At 46.3% G+C, this 16,382-nt stretch overlaps 1 protein-coding gene across 2 annotated transcripts in view; it reads left to right on the plus strand.

Moving 5' to 3' along the window:
- The window catches only part of LOC120039588 (CSC1-like protein 2), a 134,826-nt gene that overhangs the window by 79,128 nt on the left and 39,316 nt on the right, over positions 1-16,382 (plus strand). The window contains exons 6-12 of one of the 2 annotated variants that reach the window (XM_038985004.1): positions 142-179; positions 4,133-4,275; positions 6,395-6,446; positions 6,929-7,037; positions 7,738-7,808; positions 12,912-12,992; positions 13,536-13,659. In XM_038985004.1, the coding sequence (XP_038840932.1) occupies positions 142-179; positions 4,133-4,275; positions 6,395-6,446; positions 6,929-7,037; positions 7,738-7,808; positions 12,912-12,992; positions 13,536-13,659 (618 nt within the window). Of the gene's footprint in view, positions 1-141; positions 180-4,132; positions 4,276-6,394; positions 6,447-6,928; positions 7,038-7,519; positions 7,550-7,737; positions 7,809-12,911; positions 12,993-13,535; positions 13,660-16,382 lie in introns of those variants that run through there. The other variant, XM_038985005.1, reaches the window with a different exon arrangement.

The following is a 16,382-nucleotide window of genomic DNA, read 5'->3' on the forward strand; positions in this document are numbered from 1 at the left end:
CTGCTAACCATGTGTATGTGACAAATAAAATGTGATTTGATCCTAACCTACGGCAGACCTATTAACTCATATATGACACATCTAATCTACAGCAGGTCTAACCTAATTGACGGCAGATCTAACCTAATCTCTTCTCTCTAGGGCTTCTGCTCCTGGTTAACAGCCATCTTCCGCATAAAGTGAGTCTCCCATAAAGTTGGTTTTGTGTGTGTGTGTGTGTGTGTGTGTGTGTGTGTATGAGAGAGAACGACCGATAATCAACTGAGCCAATCTATCGGGCGATATTGGCCATCAGCCTTTGATAGTCTCTTTACATAGCATAACTGCTACTCTGCCAGCCACCACTCACTGAGGAATGTCTAGCTGGGAAAATCCGCAGCAAGCTAGCTCATTCTCCAACCGAAAGATGCAGCATTGAGAAACAGATTAATTGACACGGTGATCAAAATCGATCTCCTGTTGCAAATATTAGTTTAGTGTAGTTCACTACTAATACGGCTTGTGTGGACGTGCCCGGACCTGCGTGCAATAAGCAAGCTAGGTAGTTAGCTAAACAGACAGCTATGTGACCTGTTAGCAAAGATTACGATAACAAACCCTTTCACCTGTGGTGTTAGGTAGCTAGCTATATTAGCCACTATGCTAGCTAGCTGGCTAGATAAACATATCAGATAGGAGCTAATGGCCAATGTAGCTGGCTAATATTAGCAGGTCATCATTTTGAACATGCACCATTTTGGGCAACGAGCCATCTGACTTGCGGAGTAACGTTAACTATTTACTGGTGTGCTGATCTGACCAGCCACAATCAAATCCGTAAATTGACAGTTTATAGTCAGATTAGATGATAATCGTAATAGGAGAACGAGGAAGCGTTTTAAAACGCAATAGGTTTAGCTACCTAAGAATCTCCCTGCATGTTTATGGACCAAGAAAGCTGAAGATCAGTGTGAGTTTCACACTTCTCAAACGACGGAAAGATTTGAGTCATTCAGACAGAACGTTGTTTAAAATTATTTTCTATCCTCACTATCCATGTTAGATATTATTATGCACATTTATGGATTGCTAGCAAATGTCATTCCCATTTGAGCTAGTAATCATAGTATTAGCAGTAAACAGTAGAAAGTGATATGAGCGACGTGGAGATGTGAAAGGGAGCGGAGTTGCAGCCTCGCACGATCCAATCGCAGCAGTAGGATACAAGTTACAACCCGCCCATTTCTTGACAGATAGCTGAACTAGCCAATTGAGTTGTTTGGAATTTCGTCCCGGCAGCTGAGTTGTTTAGAGATGCGTCCTGACAGCTGTTTTTTTTTTTTTTTTCATCACGGAAAATGACATACTATACTGAACAAAAATATAATCACAACAAGCAACAATTTGAAAAGATTTTGACAGAGTTACAGTTAATAAAAGGAAATCAGTCAATTGAAATGAATTAAGGCCCCTAATCTATGGATTTCACATGACTGGGAATACAGATATGCATCTGTTGGTCACAGATACCTTAAATAAAAGGGTAGGGCCGTGGATCAGAAAACCAGTCAGTATCTGGTGTGATCACCATTTGCCTCATGCAGCGTGACACATCTCCTTCACATAGAGTTGATCAGGCTGTTGATTGTGGCCTGTGGAATGTTGTCCCGCTCCTCTTCAATGGCTGTGTGAAGTTGCTGGATATTGGCGGGAACTGGATCACGCTGTTGTACACGTCGATCCAGAGCATCCCAAACATGCTCAATGGGTGACATGTCTGGTGAGTATGCAGGCCATGGAAGAACTGGGACATTTTCAGCTTCCAGGAATTGTGTACAGATCCTTGGGGCCGTGCATTATCATGCTGAAACATGAGGTGATGGCGGTGGATGAATGGCACGACAATGGGCCTCAGAATCTCGTAACCATCTCTGTGCATTAAAATTGCCATTGATTAAAATCGATTGTGTTCATTGTCCGATGCCTGCCCATACCATAACCCCACCGCCACCATGGGGCACTCTGTTTACAACGTTGACATCAGCAAACCGCTCGCCCAGACAACGCCATACACGTGGTCTGCTGTTGTGAGGCCGGTTGGACGTGCTGCCAAATTCTCTATAACAACCATGGAGGGGGCTTATGCTAGAGAAATTAACATTTAATTATCTGGCAACAGCTCTGGTGGACTTTCCTGCAGTCAACATGCCAATTGCTGCTCCCTCAACTTGAGACATCTGTGGCGTTGTGTTATGGGACAAAACGGCACATTTTAGAACGGCTTTTTAGTGTCCCCAGCACAAGGTGCACCTGTGTAATGATCATGCTGTTTAATCAGCTTCTTGATATGCCACACCTGTCAGGTGGATGGATTATCTTGGCAAAGGAGAAATGCTCCCTAACAAGGATGTAAACAAACATTTGAGAGAAATAAACTTGTTTTGCAGTATGTAACATTTCTGAGATCTTTTATTTCTGCTCATGAAACATGAGACCAACACTTTACATGTTGCGTTGTATATTTTAGTTCGGTTTTGTTCCCTTGATCACAAATCATGACGTTACGTTGAACCTATTCGCATTAAATAGATGTTATTTTATATTCTCAAACTAACAGCAGTGGATATTTTAACTGCCATCGATTTGAAAAATGCTGCGACATTGCTGTCTCTGGGAAATGGTGTCATCAACATTTACATATTGAATGATATTGAATGTCGGCCTAAAATATCATCCATCGGCCTCCTTGACCCCCAAAAATCATTATCGGCATCGGCCCTAAAAAATCCATATCAGTCGTTCTCAAGTGTGTGTGTGTGTGTGTGTGTGTGTGTGTGTGTGTGTGTGTGTGTGTGTGTGTGTGTGTGTGTGTGTGTGTGTGGGGAGGGGGGCAGCAAGAGTTAAAATGAGGTTGGAATTTAGCAATTAGTCTTTTGTGAGTTTAACTGTCTGTGACTGTGTTCAGAGCTCTGCACGGCTGGACCCTGGTTAGTATCTCTCTGACTGTTCTTGTATAAAATACTCTGTCTCAGTGACTTTCATGGTTAAATAAAGATTCAAACTAATTAAATAAAATACATGCTCTGTCTGTCTCTGTCTGTTCTGTCTGTCTCTGTCTCTGTTTCTGTCTCTCTCTCTCTCTGTCTCTGTTTCTGTCTCTGTCTCTGTCTCTCTCTGTCTCTCTCTGTTTCTGTCTGTCTCTCTCTGTTTCTGTCTCTGTCTGTTTCTGTCTCTCTCTGTCTCTGTCTGTCTCTCTCTGTCTTTGTCTCTCTCTGTCTCTCTCTGTCTCTCTGTTTCTGTCTCTCTCTGTCTCTCTCTGTCTCTTTCTGTCTGTCTGTTTCTGTCTGTCTCTCTCTCTGTTTCTGTCTGTCTCTCTCTTCTCTGTCTCTCTCTCTCTGTCTCTCTCTCTCTGTTTCTGTCTGTCTCTCTCTTCTCTCTCTTCTCTGTCTGTCTCTGTCTGTCTCTCTCTCTCTCTCTCTCTCTCTCTCTCTCTCTCTCTCTCTCTCTCTCTCTCTCTCTCTCTCTCTCTCTCTCTCTCTCTCTCTCTCTCTGTCTCTTTCTGTCTGTCTGTTTCTGTCTGTCTGTCTCTCTCTTCTCTGTCTGTCTCTCTCTGTCTCTCTCTCTCTGTTTCTGTCTGTCTCTCTCTTCTCTGTCTCTCTCTCTCTGTCTCTCTCTGTTTCTGTCTGTCTCTCTCTTCTCTGTCTGTCTCTGTCTGTCTCTCTTTGTCTCTCTCTCTGTCTCTCTCTCTCTCTGTTTCTGTCTGTCTGTCTCTGTCTGTCTCTCTCTGTCTCTCTCTCTCTGTTTCTGTCTGTCTCTCTCTTCTCTGTCTCTCTCTCTCTGTCTCTCTCTCTCTGTTTCTGTCTGTCTCTCTCTTCTCTGTCTCTCTGTCTCTCTCTCTCTGTTTCTGTCTGTCTCTCTCTTCTCTCTCTGTCTCTTTCTGTCTGTCTGTTTCTGTCTGTCTGTCTCTGTCTGTCTCTCTCTGTCTCTCTCTCTCTGTTTCTGTCTGTCTCTCTCTCTCTCTGTCTCTCTCTGTCTCTCTCTCTGTCTGTCTCTCTCTGTCTGTCTGTCTCTCTCTCTCTCTCTCTCTCTCTCTGTCTCTGTCTCTGTCTCTGTCTCTGTCTCTCTCTCTCTCTCTCTCTCTCTGTCTCTCCAGGGATGAGGAGATCAGGGAGAAGTGTGGGGAGGATGCTGTGCACTACCTCTCCTTCCAGAGGCACATCATTGGTCTGCTGGTGGTGGTGGGCGTGCTCTCAGTGGCCATCGTCCTGCCCGTCAACTTCTCAGGAAATCTATTGGGTGAGTGGGGTTTAGGGGACGGGACTTCAGGAAAGACTTGAGAGACAAACACTGGGATGGTGGCCATGGCGACATCATAATGGCGCCCCCCCCCCCCCCCCCCCCCCCCTCCATGTTGTGCACTTGTTTTGATCAGGGCCCTGTCGGTTTCCCTATGGGCCCTTGTTAAAGCAGTGCAGTGGCTAGAGAATAGGGTGCCATTTTGGGATGCACCCCTAGTCGTCATCAGGAGTCCTTCACTTCAGAAGTTGTTTAGTTCAGATCGGTTTGGGTTTATAGGTCTTTCAGGTTGTTGTTATAGATTGATTTGTATCTATTTTAACTTCGGTGGCTCAAGGGGTCGTTGTATTTTCCCATCTACAAAGCATTTCGCTACACTAGACCCCCTGGACAGGACACTAGTCTATCTCCTGTTTCTGTAGTGAGACAGCTTGATGTACCAGGACACCCCCTGGACAGGACACTAGTCTATCTCCTGTTTCTGTAGTGAGACAGCTTGATGTACCAGGACACCCCCTGGACAGGACACTAGTCTATCTCCTGTTTCTGTAGTGAGACAGCTTGATGTACCAGGACACCCCCTGGACAGGACACTAGTCTATCTCCTGTTTCTGTAGTGAGACAGCTTGATGTACCAGGACACCCCCTGGACAGGACACTAGTCTATCTCCTGTTTCTGTAGTGAGACAGCTTGATGTACCAGGACACCCCCTGGACAGGACACTAGTCTATCTCCTGTTTCTGTAGTGAGACAGCTTGATGTACCAGGACACCCCCTGGACAGGACACTAGTCTATCTCCTGTTTCTGTAGTGAGACAGCTTGATGTACCAGGACACCCCCTGGACAGGACACTAGTCTATCTCCTGTTTCTGTAGTGAGACAGCTTGAAGTACCAGGACACCCCCTGGACAGGACACTAGTCTATCTCCTGTTACTGTAGTGAGACAGCTTGAGGTACCAGGACACCCCCTGAACAGGACACTAGTCTATCTCCTGTTTCTATAGTGAGACAGCTTGATGTACCAGGACACCCCCTGAACAGGACACTAGTCTATCTCCTGTTTCTGTAGTGAGACAGCTTGATGTACCAGGACACCCCCTGAACAGGACACTAGTCTATCTCCTGTTTCTGTAGTGAGACAGCTTGATGTACCAGGACACCCCCTGAACAGGACACTAGTCTATCTCCTGTTTCTGTAGTGAGACAGCTTGATGTACCAGTCCACCCCCTGGACAGGACACTAGTCTATCTCCTGTTTCTGTAGTGAGACAGCTTGATGTACCAGGACACCCCCTGAACAGGATGCTGGTCTATCTTAGGGCCTTATCCCCAATCCATCTCCTTTCCTTTAAGAAGTGGTGTTATTAGATTATAGACAAACCACCATTAATTACTATCAATGTTCTCCTGTGTAGAAAAAGCTGGGGTCATGCAGGACTGAAGCCATTTAAAATATATTCTGTGTATCACATGAGTTGAATCAGCTCCTTGTGGATTCATTTCCTCATTTTCATATAAAAATCAGAAACCACCACAACCTCCTCTAAAGACAAAGATGCTGAAACCCACCCATAGAAATATAATGAACTAAAACGTACATTCACATTCAATAACCCACCCATAGAAATATAATGAACTAGAACGTACATTCACATTCAATAACCCACCCATAGAAATATAATGAACTAGAACGTACATTCCCATTCAATAACCCACCCATAGAAATATAATGAACTAGAACGTACATTCCCATTCAATAACCCACCCATAGAAATATAATGAACTAGAACGTACATTCCCATTCAATAACCCACCCATAGAAATATAATGAACTAGAACGTACATTCACATTCAATAACCCACCCATAGAAATATAATGAACTAGAACGTACATTCACATTCAATAACCCACCCATAGAAATATAATGAACTAGAACGTACATTCACATTCAATAACCCACCCATAGAAATATAATGAACTAGAACGTACATTCACATTCAATAACCCACCCATAGAAATATAATGAACTAGAACGTATGCTTCAACAGACACGCGTAATGTCCTGTTATTCTACTGTTTCTACCCTCTAACCTGACCATGTTTGTCCCCACACAGAAAATGATGTCTACAGTTTTGGGCGCACCACTTTAGCCAATCTGGATGCCAAGTGAGTGATTCTAAATTAGGGCTTTATGAAGGTTCCGATTACAGAAGGAATGGTTGGTGTCTGTCTGTCTGCCTGTCTCTGTCTGCCTGTCTGTCTGTCTGTCTGTCTGTCTGTCTGTCTGTCTGTCTGTCTGTCTGTCTGTCTGTCTGTCTGTGTCTGTCTGTCTGTCTGTATCTATCTGTCTGTCTGCCTGTCTGACTAACTGTCTCTGCCTGTCTGACTAACTGGCTGTCTGTCTGTCTGTCTGTCTGTCTGTCTGTGTCTGTCTGTCTGTCTGTCTGTCTGTGTCTGTCTGTCTGTCTGTATCTATCTGTCTGTCTGCCTGTCTGACTAACTGTCTCTGCCTGTCTGACTAACTGTCTCTGCCTGTCTGACTGTCTGACTAACTGGCTGTCTGTCTGTCTGTCTGTCTATCTGACTGTCTATCTGACTGTCTGTCTACCTCTGTCTGTCTGTGTGTCTGCCTGTCTCCCCCCTCACAGTAACATGCTGCTGTGGCTCCACACCACCTTTGCGTTCCTCTACCTGTTGCTGACCGTGTACAGCATGAGACGGCACACCTCCAAGATGCACTACAGAGAGGACGATTTGGTGGGTGGTGTGAACACACACACACACACACACACACACACACACACACACACACACACACACACACACACACACACACACACACACACACACACCTCCAAGATGCACTACAGAGAGGACGATTTGGTGGGTGGTGGAACACACACACACACAAACACACACACACACACACACACACCTCCAAGATGCACTACAGAGAGGACGATTTGGTGGGTGGTGGAACACACACACACACACACACACACACACACACACACACACACACACACACACACACACACACACACACACACACACCTCCAAGATGCACTACAGAGAGGACGATTTGGTGGGTGGTGGAACACACACACACACACACACACACACACACACACACACACACACACACACCTCCAAGATGCACTACAGAGAGGACGATTTGGTGGGTGGTGGAACACACACACACACACACACACACACACACACACACACACACACACACCTCCAAGATGCACTACAGAGAGGACGATTTGGTGGGTGGTGGAACACACACACACACACACACACACACACACACACACACACACACACACACACACACACACACACACTTCACCAATTTCCTAAACATCACTCCACTAACTGTATGCAGGCTGTATACTAGATGTACCAGGTCAATGTGAAAATCCACCGTATCTTCATTTTCTCTCTCTATTTCTAGGTGAAACGCACTTTATTTGTCAATGGGATCTCCAAGTATGCAGAGGAGAAGCACATCAAGCAACACTTTGAGTAAGTGCTGTCTGTTTCCTGTATCTGACAACACTGAGTAAGTGCTGTCTGTTCCCTGTATCTGATAACACTGAGTAAGTGCTGTCTGTTTCCTGTATCTGACAACACTGAGTAAGTGCTGTCTGTTCCCTGTATCTGATAACACTGAGTAAGTGCTGTCTGTTTCCTGTATCTGACAACACTGAGTAAGTGCTGTCTGTTTCCTGTATCTGACAACACTGAGTAAGTGCTGTCTGTTTCCTGTATCTGATAACACTGAGTAAGTGCTGTCTGTTTCCTGTATCTGACAACACTGAGTAAGTGCTGTCTGTTTCCTGTATCTGACAACACTGAGTAAGTGCTGTCTGTTTCCTGTATCTGATAACACTGAGTAAGTGCTGTCTGTTTCCTGTATCTGACAACACTGAGTAAGTGCTGTCTGTTTCCTGTATCTGATAACACTGAGTAAGTGCTGACAACAATGATTTCATGTCACAAGTCTCAGAATGGTTTCTCTCAGAATGTATCCCTTGGGGGAAAACTATACTAATCCAACAGGGTTACATTAATGTAGTCTGTCTGGGAGGAGTCTGTCTGGGAGGAGTCTGTCTGGGAGGAGTCTGTCTGGGAGGAGTCTGTCTGGGAGGAGTCTGTCTGGGAGGAGTCTGTCTGGGAGGAGTCTGTCTGGGAGGAGTCTGTCTGGGAGGAGTCTGTCTGGGAGGAGTCTGTCTGGGAGGAGTCTGTCTGGAAGGAGTCTGTCTGGAAGGAGTCTCTCTGGGAGGAGTCTGTCTTAACAGGGTTACATTAATGTAGTCTGTCTTAACAGGGTTACATTAATGTAGTCTGTCTTAACAGGGTTACATTAATGTAGTCTGTCTTAACAGGGTTACATTAATGTAGTCTGTCTTAACAGGGTTACATTAATGTAGTCTGTCTGGGAGGAGTCTGTCTTAACAGGGTTACATTAATGTAGTCTCTCTGGGAGGAGTCTGTCTTAACAGGGTTACATTAATGTAGTCTGTCTTAACAGGGTTACATTAATGTAGTCTGTCTTAACAGGGTTACATTAATGTATTCTCTCTGGGAGTAGTCTGTCTTAACAGGGTTACATTAATGTAGTCTGTCTGGGAGGAGTCTGTCTTAACAGGGTTACATTAATGTAGTCTCTCTGGGAGGAGTCTGTCTTAACAGGGTTACATTAATGTAGTCTCTCTGGGAGGAGTCTGTCTTAACAGGGTTACATTAATGTAGTCTCTCTGGGAGTAGTCTGTCTTAACAGGGTTACATTAATGTATTCTCTCTGGGAGGAGTCTGTCTTAACAGGGTTACATTAATGTAGTCTCTCTGGGAGGAGTCTGTCTTAACAGGGTTACATTAATGTAGTCTGTCTTAACAGGGTTACATTAATGTAGTCTCTCTGGGAGGAGTCTGTCTTAACAGGGTTACATTAATGTAGTTTGTCTTAACAGGGTTACATTAATGTAGTCTGTCTTAACAGGGTTACATTAATGTAGTCTGTCTTAACAGGGTTACATTAATGTAGTCTGTCTTAACAGGGTTACATTAATGTAGTCTCTCTGGGAGTAGTCTGTCTTAACAGGGTTACATTAATGTAGTCTCTCTGGGAGTAGTCTGTCTTAACAGGGTTACATTAATGTAGTCTCTCTGGGAGGAGTCTGTCTTAACAGGGTTACATTAATGTAGTTTGTCTTAACAGGGTTACATTAATGTAGTCTCTCTGGGAGGAGTCTGTCTTAACAGGGTTACATTAATGTAGTCTCTCTGGAAGTAGTCTGTCTTAACAGGGTTACATTAATGTAGTCTGTCTTAACAGTGTTACAATAATGTAGTCTGTCTTAACAGGGTTACATTAATGTAGTCTCTCTGGGAGTAGTCTGTCTTCACAGGGTTACATTAATGTAGTCTCTCTGGGAGGAGTCTGTCTTAACAGGGTTACATTAATGTAGTCTGTCTTAACAGGGTTACATTAATGTAGTCTCTCTGGGAGGAGTCTGTCTTAACAGGGTTACATTAATGTAGTCTGTCTTAACAGGGTTACATTAATGTAGTCTCTCTGGGAGGAGTCTGTCTTAACAGGGTTACATTAATGTAGTCTGTCTTAACAGGTTTACATTAATGTAGTCTGTCTTAACAGGGTTACATTAATGTAGTCTGTCTTAACAGGGTTACATTAATGTAGTCTCTCTGGAAGTAGTCTGTCTTAACAGGGTTACATTAATGTAGTCTCTCTGGGAGTAGTCTGTCTTAACAGGGTTACATTAATGTAGTCTCTCTGGGAGTAGTCTGTCTTAACAGGGTTACATTAATGTAGTCTCTCTGGGAGTAGTCTGTCTTAACAGGGTTACATTAATGTAGTCTGTCTGGGAGTAGTCTGTCTTAACAGGGTTACATTAATGTAGTCTCTCTGGGAGTAGTCTGTCTTAACAGGGTTACATTAATGTAGTCTGTCTGGAAGTAGTCTGTCTTAACAGGGTTACATTAATGTAGTCTCTCTGGGAGTAGTCTGTCTTAACAGGGTTACATTAATGTAGTCTGTCTGGGAGTAGTCTGTCTTAACAGGGTTACATTAATGTAGTCTGTCTTAACAGGGTTACATTAATGTAGTCTGTCTTAACAGGGTTACATTAATGTAGTCTGTCTTAACAGGGTTACATTAATGTAGTCTGTCTTAACAGGGTTACATTAATGTAGTCTGTCTTAACAGGGTTACATTAATGTAGTCTGTCTTAACAGGGTTACATTAATGTAGTCTCTCTGGAAGTAGTCTGTCTTAACAGGGTTACATTAATGTAGTCTGTCTGGGAGGAGTCTGTCTTAACAGGGTTACATTAATGTAGTCTCTCTGGGAGGAGTCTGTCTTAACAGGGTTACATTAATGTAGTCTCTCTGGGAGGAGTCTGTCTTAACAGGGTTACATTAATGTAGTCTGTCTTAACAGGGTTACATTAATGTAGTCTCTCTGGGAGTAGTCTGTCTTAACAGGGTTACATTAATGTAGTCTCTCTGGGAGGAGTCTGTCTTAACAGGGTTACAATAATGTAGTCTGTCTTAACAGGGTTACATTAATGTATTCTTTCTGGGAGGAGTCTGTCTTAACAGGGTTACATTAATGTAGTCTCTCTGGGAGGAGTCTGTCTTAACAGGGTTACATTAATGTAGTCTCTCTGGGAGGAGTCTGTCTTAACAGGGTTACATTAATGTAGTCTGTCTGGGAGTAGTCTGTCTTAACAGGGTTACATTAATGTAGTCTCTCTGGGAGGAGTCTGTCTTAACAGGGTTACATTAATGTAGTCTCTCTGGGAGGAGTCTGTCTTAACAGGGTTACATTAATGTAGTCTCTCTGGGAGTAGTCTGTCTTAACAGGGTTACATTAATGTAGTCTCTCTGGGAGGAGTCTGTCTTAACAGGGTTACATTAATGTAGTCTGTCTTAACAGGGTTACATTAATGTAGTCTCTCTGGGAGGAGTCTGTCTTAACAGGGTTACATTAATGTAGTCTCTCTGGGAGGAGTCTGTCTTAACAGGGTTACATTAATGTAGTCTCTCTGGGAGGAGTCTGTCTTAACAGGGTTACATTAATGTAGTCTGTCTGGGAGGAGTCTGTCTTAACAGGGTTACATTAATGTAGTCTGTCTTAACAGGGTTACATTAATGTAGTCTGTCTTAACAGGGTTACATTAATGTAGTCTGTCTTAACAGGGTTACATTAATGTAGTCTGTCTTAACAGGGTTACATTAATGTAGTCTGTCTTAACAGGGTTACATTAATGTAGTCTGTCTTAACAGGGTTACATTAATGTAGTCTGTCTTAACAGGGTTACATTAATGTAGTCTGTCTTAACAGGGTTACATTAATGTAGTCTCTCTGGGAGGAGTCTGTCTTAACAGGGTTACATTAATGTAGTCTCTCTGGGAGGAGTCTGTCTTAACAGGGTTACAATAATGTAGTCTGTCTTAACAGGGTTACATTAATGTAGTCTGTCTTAACAGGGTTACATTAATGTAGTCTGTCTTAACAGGGTTACATTAATGTAGTCTCTCTGGGAGTAGTCTGTCTTAACAGGGTTACATTAATGTAGTCTCTCTGGGAGTAGTCTGTCTTAACAGGGTTACATTATATTGAAACACATTCCCTAGTCAGTTGGGTAAGGCTTTACTTGTCCTGACCCTACCCCTGGTGTGTGTGTGTGTGTGTGTGTGTGTGTTGGTCCATGAGTCCCAGCCGTATACAGACAATAGCAGGCCTATCTGTGTGATTGCTCCTAACAAAAAAGGCCTATGAGCTGAATCCTGTGAGTCGTGTGTTAGGCTGTAGGAGGCTGGGACACACACTGGGAGGAACCTGGTCATGGCTTAATCACCTCCTGCTAGCCAGGCCAAATAGTATTACACTACATCTAATGTTGTTCACCCCCGGCAGACGACCGGTCCAGAAATACCTCTCTCTCCTGGAGCCTCGTCTGTCTCTTCAGATGTAAAAGAGTGAAGACCCACACTTGTGAGACAGAGATATGTCAGAGAGAGACTTCAGCCAGTGAGAGAGAGACTTCAGCCAGTGAGAGAGAGACTTCAGCCAGTGAGAGAGAGACTTCAGCCAGTGAGAGAGAGACTTCAGCCAGTGAGAGAGAGACTTCAGCCAGTGAGAGAGAGACTTCAGCCAGTGAGAGAGAGACTTCAGCCAGTGAGAGAGAGCGGGAGAGAGAGAGAGACTTCAGCCAGTGAGAGCGAGACTTCAGCCAGTGAGAGCGAGACTTCAGCCAGTGAGAGCGAGACTTCAGCCAGTGAGAGAGAGACTTCAGCCAGTGAGAGGGAGAGAGAGAGAGACTTCAGCCAGTGAGAGGGAGAGAGAGAGAGACTTCAGCCAGTGAGAGCGAGACTTCAGCCAGTGAGAGCGAGACTTCAGAAATGATTCACGCGTGACTAAGCGTCTGCTCAATGGCGATTATATTATAGTACTGAGACATCAGAGAGACTTTAGCCAGCGAGGGGGTTTGAGGGACCTGCTGTAGACTTCTACATACAGACTGCTACGTGTCCATAATTTTACTCTTTCCATCTCTTCTGTGTCTCTTCCGTCTTGTCTCTCTCTCTCTCTCCGTACAGACAGGCCTATGAAAACTGCTGCGTTCTGGAGGCTCGTATCTGCTACGATGTGGCCAAGCTGATGTCCCTCAACTCAGAAAGGTAAGTCGTTTCTCTGCTTGACTGTGTCACTGTCTGTAGCAATACCACAGGACTCAACTTCGGATATAACCCGTTTTTTTTTTTTGGCATGGACATTGCCATTGAGGGATTCCACCATTTTAAAGTAGTCAACTTGGTGGGGATTCCTATACGTTGGGAGCGGTCAGCCAATGATCAGATATCCTTTTGTTTTTCAAATGGGGTACTATGGTTTGTAAATAGCTTTAAGCTATATCACCGCCATCTAGTGGCCACAATGTATAAATGACACAAGATTTGGTTCAGCACTCCAACACTGCAGGTGGCGATAAATCACCAATATTTAGATTTACACTTTTTTTCAACCAAAGAAAAATACAAAAATGGACTACTTTAAAATGGAGATGGTCTTAACGGCCCGTGCTGTCACAGACGCCATCATGATACAGATTCAAAGATGAGACCTCTTTGAGCAACACTCATTTGTCCAATGATCTGTGTATCTGGTCATGTGATGTGATCATGTGTGCTGTCATGTGACATGGTCATGTGTTCTATAAACAGGAAGAAGACCGCGCGTAGCAAGAAGTTCTTTACAGACCTGCAGTCCAAGGAGCACATCCCTACCATGATCAACCCCAAACCCTGTGGTCACCTGTGCTGCTGTATCATCAAGGGCTGTGAGCAGGTAAGACGTGCCCTGAATCTCAAATTATACCAGAGACATACCCCCTAGATCTGAGAGTCTAGGCTAGGTGTCCAACCCCTAGCCCATAACCCAGAGGTCTAGGCTAGGTGTCCAACCCCTAGCCCATAGCCCAGAGGTCTAGACTAGGTGTCCAACCCCTAGCCCATAGCCCAGTGGTCTAGGCTAGGTGTCCAACCCCTAACCCATAACCCAGAGGTCTAGACTAGGTGTCCAACCCCTAGCCCATAACCCAGAGGTCTAGACTAGGTGTCCAACCCCTAGCCCATAACCCAGAGGTCTAGGCTAGGTGTCCAACCCCTAACCCATAACCCAGAGGTCTAGGCTAGGTGTCCTACCCCTAACCCCTAACCCAGAGGTCTAGGCTAGGTGTCCAGCCCATAACCCAGAGGTCTAGGCTAGGTGTCCAGCCCATAACCCAGAGGTCTAGGCTAGGTGTCCAACCCCTAGCCCATAACCCAGAGGTCTAGACTAGGTATCCTACCCCTAGCCCATAACCCAGAGGTCTAGGCTAGGTGTCCTACCCCTAGCCCATAACCCAGAGGTCTAGGCTAGGTGTCCTACCCCTAACCCATAACCCAGAGGTCTAGGCTAGGTGTCCTACCCCTAACCCAGAGGTCTAGGCTAGGTGTCCAACCCCTAACCCATAACCCAGAGGTCTAGGCTAGGTGTCCAGCCCATAACCCAGAGGTCTAGGCTAGGTGTCCAGCCCATAACCCAGAGGTCTAGGCTAGGCGTCCAACCCCTAGCCCCTAGCCCAGAGGTCTAGGCTAGGTGTCCAACCCCTAGCCCATAACCCAGAGGTCTAGGCTAGGTGTCCAGCCCATAACCCAGAGGTCTAGGCTAGGTGTCCACCCCCTAGCCCATAACCCAGAGGTCTAGGCTAGGTGTCCACCCCCTAGCCCATAACCCAGAGGTCTAGGCTAGGTGTCCAACCCCCAGCCCATAACCCAGAGGTCTAGGCTAGGTGTCCAACCCCTAACCCATAACCCAGAGGTCTAGGCTAGGTGTCCAACCCCTAACCCATAACCCAGAGGTCTAGGCTAGGTGTCCAGCCCATAACCCAGAGGTCTAGGCTAGGTGTCCAACCCCTAGCCCATAACCCAGAGGTCTAGGCTAGGTGTCCAGCCCCTAGCCCATAACCCAGAGGTCTAGACTAGGTGTCCAACCCCTAGCCCATAACCCAGAGGTCTAGGCTAGGTGTCCAGCCCATAACCCAGAGGTCTAGGCTAGGTGTCCAGCCCATAACCCAGAGGTCTAGGCTAGGTGTCCAACCCCTAGCCCATAACCCAGAGGTCTAGGCTAGGTGTCCAGCCCATAACCCAGAGGTCTAGGCTAGGTGTCCAACCCCTAGCCCATAACCCAGAGGTCTAGGCTAGGTGTCCAACCCCTAACCCATAACCCAGAGGTCTAGGCTAGGTGTCCAGCCCATAACCCAGAGGTCTAGGCTAGGTGCCCAGCCCATAGCCCAGAGGTCTAGGCTAGGTGTCCAACCCCTAGCCCATAACCCAGAGGTCTAGGCTAGGTGTCCAGCCCCTAGCCCATAACCCAGAGGTCTAGGCTAGGTGTCCAGCCCATAACCCAGAGGTCTAGGCTAGGTGTCCAACCCCTAATCCATAACCCAGAGGTCTAGGCGTCCAACCCCTAACCCCTAACCCATAACCCAGAGGTCTAGGCTAGGTGTCCAGCCCATAACCCAGAGGTCTAGGCTAGGTGTCCACCCCCTAGCCCATAACCCAGAGGTCTAGGCTAGGTGTCCTAGCCCATAACCCAGAGGTCTAGACTAGGTGTCCAACCCCTAGCCCATAACCCAGAGGTCTAGACTAGGTGTCCAACCCCTAGCCCATAACCCAGAGGTCTAGACTAGGTGTCCAACCCCTAGCCCATAACCCAGAGGTCTAGACTAGGTGTCCAACCCCATAACCCAGAGGTCTAGACTAGGTGTCCAGCCCCTAGCCCATAACCCAGAGGTCTAGGCTAGGTGTCCAGCCCCTAGCCCATAACCCAGAGGTCTAGGCTAGGTGTCCAGCCCATAACCCAGAGGTCTAGACTAGGTGTCCAGCCCCTAGCCCATAACCCAGAGGTCTAGGCTAGGTGTCCAGCCCCTAGCCCATAACCCAGAGGTCTAGGCTAGGTGTCCAGCCCATAACCCAGAGGTCTAGGCTAGGTGTCCAACCCCATAACCCAGAGGTCTAGGCTAGGTGTCCAACCCCTAGCCCATAACCCAGAGGTCTAGACTAGGTGTCCAGCCCATAACCCAGTGGTCTAGGCTAGGTGTCCAACCCCTAGCCCATAACCCAGAGGTCTAGGCGTCCAGCCCATAACCCAGAGGTCTAGGCTAGGTGTCCAGCCCATAACCCAGAGGTCTAGGCTAGGTGTCCAACCCCTAGCCCATAACCCAGAGGTCTAGGCTAGGTGTCCAACCCCTAACCCATAACCCAGAGGTCTAGGCTAGGTGCCCAGCCCATAACCCAGAGGTCTAGGCTAGGTGCCCAGCCCATAGCCCAGAGGTCTAGGCTAGGTGTCCAACCCCTAGCCCATAACCCAGAGGTCTAGGCTAGGTGTCCAGCCCATAACCCAGAGGTCTAGGCTAGGTGTCCACCCCCTAGCCCATAACCCAGAGGTCTAGACTAGGTGTCCAGCCCATAACCCAGAGGTCTAGGCTAGGTGTCCAGCCCCTAGCCCATAACCCAGAGGTCTAGGCT

This window comes from Salvelinus namaycush, unplaced genomic scaffold (assembly GCF_016432855.1).
Source record: "Salvelinus namaycush isolate Seneca unplaced genomic scaffold, SaNama_1.0 Scaffold282, whole genome shotgun sequence".
Classification (NCBI taxonomy): domain Eukaryota; kingdom Metazoa; phylum Chordata; class Actinopteri; order Salmoniformes; family Salmonidae; genus Salvelinus; species Salvelinus namaycush.